Source organism: Anarrhichthys ocellatus, unplaced genomic scaffold, assembly GCF_004355925.1.
Source record: "Anarrhichthys ocellatus isolate YVR2014 unplaced genomic scaffold, GSC_Weel_1.0 scaffold104, whole genome shotgun sequence".
Classification (NCBI taxonomy): Eukaryota; Metazoa; Chordata; class Actinopteri; order Perciformes; family Anarhichadidae; genus Anarrhichthys; species Anarrhichthys ocellatus.
Genome location: NW_022280134.1, coordinates 380605 through 384605, shown reverse-complemented (window position 1 = coordinate 384605; position 4001 = coordinate 380605). Strand labels below are relative to the sequence as shown.

Genomic DNA, 4001 nt, shown 5'->3' with positions numbered 1-4001 from the left:
TGCAGTCCCTGTTTAACCCTTTGTCACAGTGAAACCCCACTGGAGGTCGAGTCCGTTTTTCCCAAGCGACGTGAAGGCATCGCAGTGACTGAACAGACGCCAACGGCTTAACCGACTATTTTTACATGTTGCACTGTACTTTTGGATGCACATATTGTAGATCCATGTGATTGGCGAAACACGCACGTACATCCTGTTTCATTCTTCATTTCTATGGTTTCAATTAGCCAGCTGTTTAATCATTTGTCTGTCTAGGTTCTCTTGCCGCACCCAGTTTTCCTCCCCCCTCACACTTCGTCTCCACAGCAACACGGGGACAAAAGCATGTCTCCAACTAGTTCAGACAGGTTGGGTATCGGATGTCTTCCCCCCCCTCCTCTCTGTGAAAGACTGCAGGAATGAGGCGTGTCAGGGACCTGTTGCAGGTATCAACGCGTCAGTCACATGACGAGGCTGGGACGGCATGCATTGTTTTTATTTAAAACACATTTTACACTCGGTGAAACCTGTAGCCTTGTTCCTGTAGTTTTAGTTTATTTGAGCATTGTACAATAATTATAAGACATATTCCAATTTATATGACAAATAAATACAACACCTCACTGTATACAGGCTGGGGATAATACTGGCAGGGGAAATCCACCCTTCTTAAGTACCTTCCAGTTTCTTTAGATTACATGGGTTACTACATCTGACCGTGTTCTTTAAAACTTCATGTGTCATGCCAGGTAACCAGCAGAACAGAGAAGCCACCAACCTGTTGCCTCGACACCTGCCACATCCACTTCCTCTAAATCCACTTCTGCCAAAATCACGTGCCGCTGCAAAAGGCTTCCGGTATTTGTGCATGATTAAAGTTTCACGCTCTGCTGGCTATTCAGTAACTAAGAGCACATGGGGTCCAAACTGGCACACAAAACGCTCAGTATCCTATTTGGCCATTTATTTCAAGATGGCACGAATAGAACGTCTTTTCTTTCCTGTCCCACCTGCATTGAAACTGAAGAGAATTACAAAAAAAGAATGAACCAGACCGTGAGATTGATTTTGTTGTTTTCTCTCGTCTTCACGTCTATTGCATTGCGAAGCGTGCTCTTCAGCTGCGGTCTTGCCTCCTGCTTTCATCACACTGCTCCGTATCCTTCATTACACAACAACATCTAACCCTGTGAGGGTTTTGGTGCCCTACAGGAGGACAAAGACACAAAAACACCCTCTTAATTATTCCTTAACAAAGCCTCATCGCCTCTTCTACCCCGTGCATGACTGTGGAAAACAATAACTTTCCTTCAAAGAGCAGCTCTACAAAACAGGGAAAATGTGGCGCACAGCACGGATAGATTATTGAGACATTAGCGAGACATCAGAAGTCTGTCAATAAATAGTGTCTTTCAGGAGATATCAGCAAAATGCTGCGACAGATATCAAAGATACCAAACAGGCGAGAGAGAGAGAGAGGCCTAAACTCATTTGGATTGAGCACTCGTGGTTTGGGTTGACAGTGCTTATCACTTCCGGCAGACAGAGAAGTGAACATTGCACATACCAAAAATGAATCCAGCCCATGTGAGATAAATGTACAGGATCGGACTGACAAGAAAGAGGAGCTGCGTGACGATGGAATCAGGCCGAGTGCAGCCGTGAATGAGTCCTTCATCTTTCAAATTGAAATTAGGTAAAAGGCAGCTCAGCTCACTGAAGATTTCTCAGAGTTTGAGTTTCCATGCCGTCACAGCAGCGTGGGGGTCTTGCTGGGGCGTCCCAACGCCGGCGGGGACTTGCTCCTCAGCTCTTTGCTCTTCAGACTGACGGGCTGCGCCACCATCAGGGCCGGGGCGGAGAGGTGGTGGGCGGCGGCCTTCTGCTGATGAGCACTGTTGACGTAACTGGAGACGAGGAGGGTGATCTCTCTTATCTGTTGGCGAAACACAACGAGAGAGGGGATGAGAGACTGTGACTCCGCTGAGAAATCCTTAATGTGGTCGGTTTCAGCCGAAGACTGGCGACATAACGATGGCAGGAAAGAGCTAGTAATTATTGAAGATTTTCATTTGAATTAACGTGTCTGTTAAGTCACCATCTATGGAAGAAGGAGGTAACACAGTGGTGAACACTCAATAGTCATCGTGACGTCACCTATTGCTTTGTGGACAGCGGTTATGAAGCCTCAAGTTTGGCAATTTGGCCATCTTGGCTATTTTGCAACCACTGAACAGAAGTTGCCATACTAGGAATGCGGAGGAGTGACGTAGTGACGCCAGGTAGGCTCTGGTAGAGGCAGTGACTGTTCAATCACAAGGTTGCCCCACCCTAAAGCAAACCCTGCTTTGTGGTCTGTTTGACTCTAAATGGACCATCATTTACTAAGTGAACATCATGCTGTATTGAAGAAGACTTAAAGCTAGAGATTGAGACCATAAACTCATGTTTACAATGTTTACTGAGGGAATAAATCAACCAGAAGTTTTGCCTGCGAGCGAAGGGTCAAAGAAAATTTGCACATACGCATCACATGAAGTTCAACTTTGGTGAACTGTGACCGGCGAAGTCGGATTCTCAACCAATAGCAAACAAGTGTGTGGTTGACCCCACTTGGCACCGCCCACATTCAGCAGGAACTCGTCTGCTTTCAAGCATGTGTTGCACAAAGCTGATAGACATGTTTGTAATATTGTGTTGTGTGATTAGAATGTGTTTTTGTTTCATGCAAAACAGATCCAGCGAAACTGCATCAAACCAGCATGAGGAGGGTAAAACGAAAAGGTTCATCTCTCACTAACCTTTGAGGCGTCAGTCGCAAACAGGTGTTTCTCCGTGGGTTTGTCTTTGCCGGCGTTGCCACCGATGCTCTGTCCGACAACCAGCATGAAGTCCTGCTTGCAGCCCCCAAACGTCATCAGGTTCTTGTACGAGTGGGACGCCAGCGGCTTCTGAACACACAGACATTTGACATGAAGAGGGTGGAGCACAACGCTTGAAACTAAATGTGGATTTTTTGAGCATTTGATTGATTTTATTGCATGCCAGCTTCTTAGAGCTTCCTAAATAAACCACTGCATCGCTATGTGCTCATTGCTCAGCATCCAAACACCACGCATCAAATGAGTCCGTTTGATGTTCCGAACCATTTCACGCTCCGCTGTTTGCGTGACTTATACTGTAGATACCACCTCTGTTGTCATTAACGGTATCACGACCTGGACAGTTGCAGGCAGGTCTAACACCAGAGATGCTTACGACAGAGTTGTGCTCCAGAACGCTGATACCGTCTTCATGCACCGCCAGCCAAACGCGTGCACCCTGCTCTGGAGACGGAGTGATGGACTAAAACCAGAAAGAGAGATCAATTCCTAATTAAATTTCATAATATACCACAATAAGATATATTGAGAGCAAATACAAGCAGTATGCAACACAATCATATTTCAATGTCACTGTCCTTGATCCTCACCAAACAGGGGACACATGAAGTGGACTGTATGCTGTATGGATGTTAGTGGACTAAACTATTTACAAGCACAACAATGACTTCATTGAATCATTGAATCCTCCCACAGCTTGTACTTTCCAACGCTGTGAACATACCACAGTCGCAGCTGCCACATCACTGACATCACTGTATGTTTTGTCAGTGACCAAATCAAAAATGGAAACCCCCGTGTGAGTACAGTACGGACAGTTTTTGTTGACGCTGTGTCAGCGAGGTGCTAATTACCGTCCCACGCTGGTGCTGTTTTCAACCTTGTGAGCAAATGGGCGTGAGTCATCATGAGAAAATGTGGTGCTAGAGACACCTATTGTCGCGGGGACTACAAAACAAAGGAGGTTTGTAGTCCTTATTATCCAGCTGTCTGTCTGTCTGTCTGTGGAGTCACCAAACTTAAAAGATGCATAGTTGAGATCAAAATGAAGGTTGTGTTGGAAGATGGGTGTGGTCCGAACAAGGGGACAGCAAATGTGTGTGTGTGTGTGTGTGTGTGTGTGTGTGTGTGTGGGGGGGG

At 46.0% G+C, this 4001-nt stretch overlaps 1 protein-coding gene across 4 annotated transcripts in view; it reads right to left on the bottom strand.

The window, feature by feature from the left end:
* Positions 1 to 513: 513 nt before the first annotated feature.
* Positions 514 to 4001, bottom strand: part of plekhh2 (pleckstrin homology domain containing, family H (with MyTH4 domain) member 2) — a 26319-nt gene continuing 22831 nt past the window's right edge. For all 4 annotated transcript variants that reach the window (XM_031876155.1, XM_031876157.1, XM_031876158.1 and 1 more), the window contains 3 exons: positions 3238 to 3324; positions 2781 to 2930; positions 514 to 1915 (listed from right to left, as the gene is read on the bottom strand). In XM_031876155.1, the coding sequence (XP_031732015.1) occupies positions 1730 to 1915; positions 2781 to 2930; positions 3238 to 3324 (423 nt within the window). In that variant the 3' untranslated portion in view covers positions 514 to 1729. The remainder of the gene's footprint in view (positions 1916 to 2780; positions 2931 to 3237; positions 3325 to 4001) is intronic.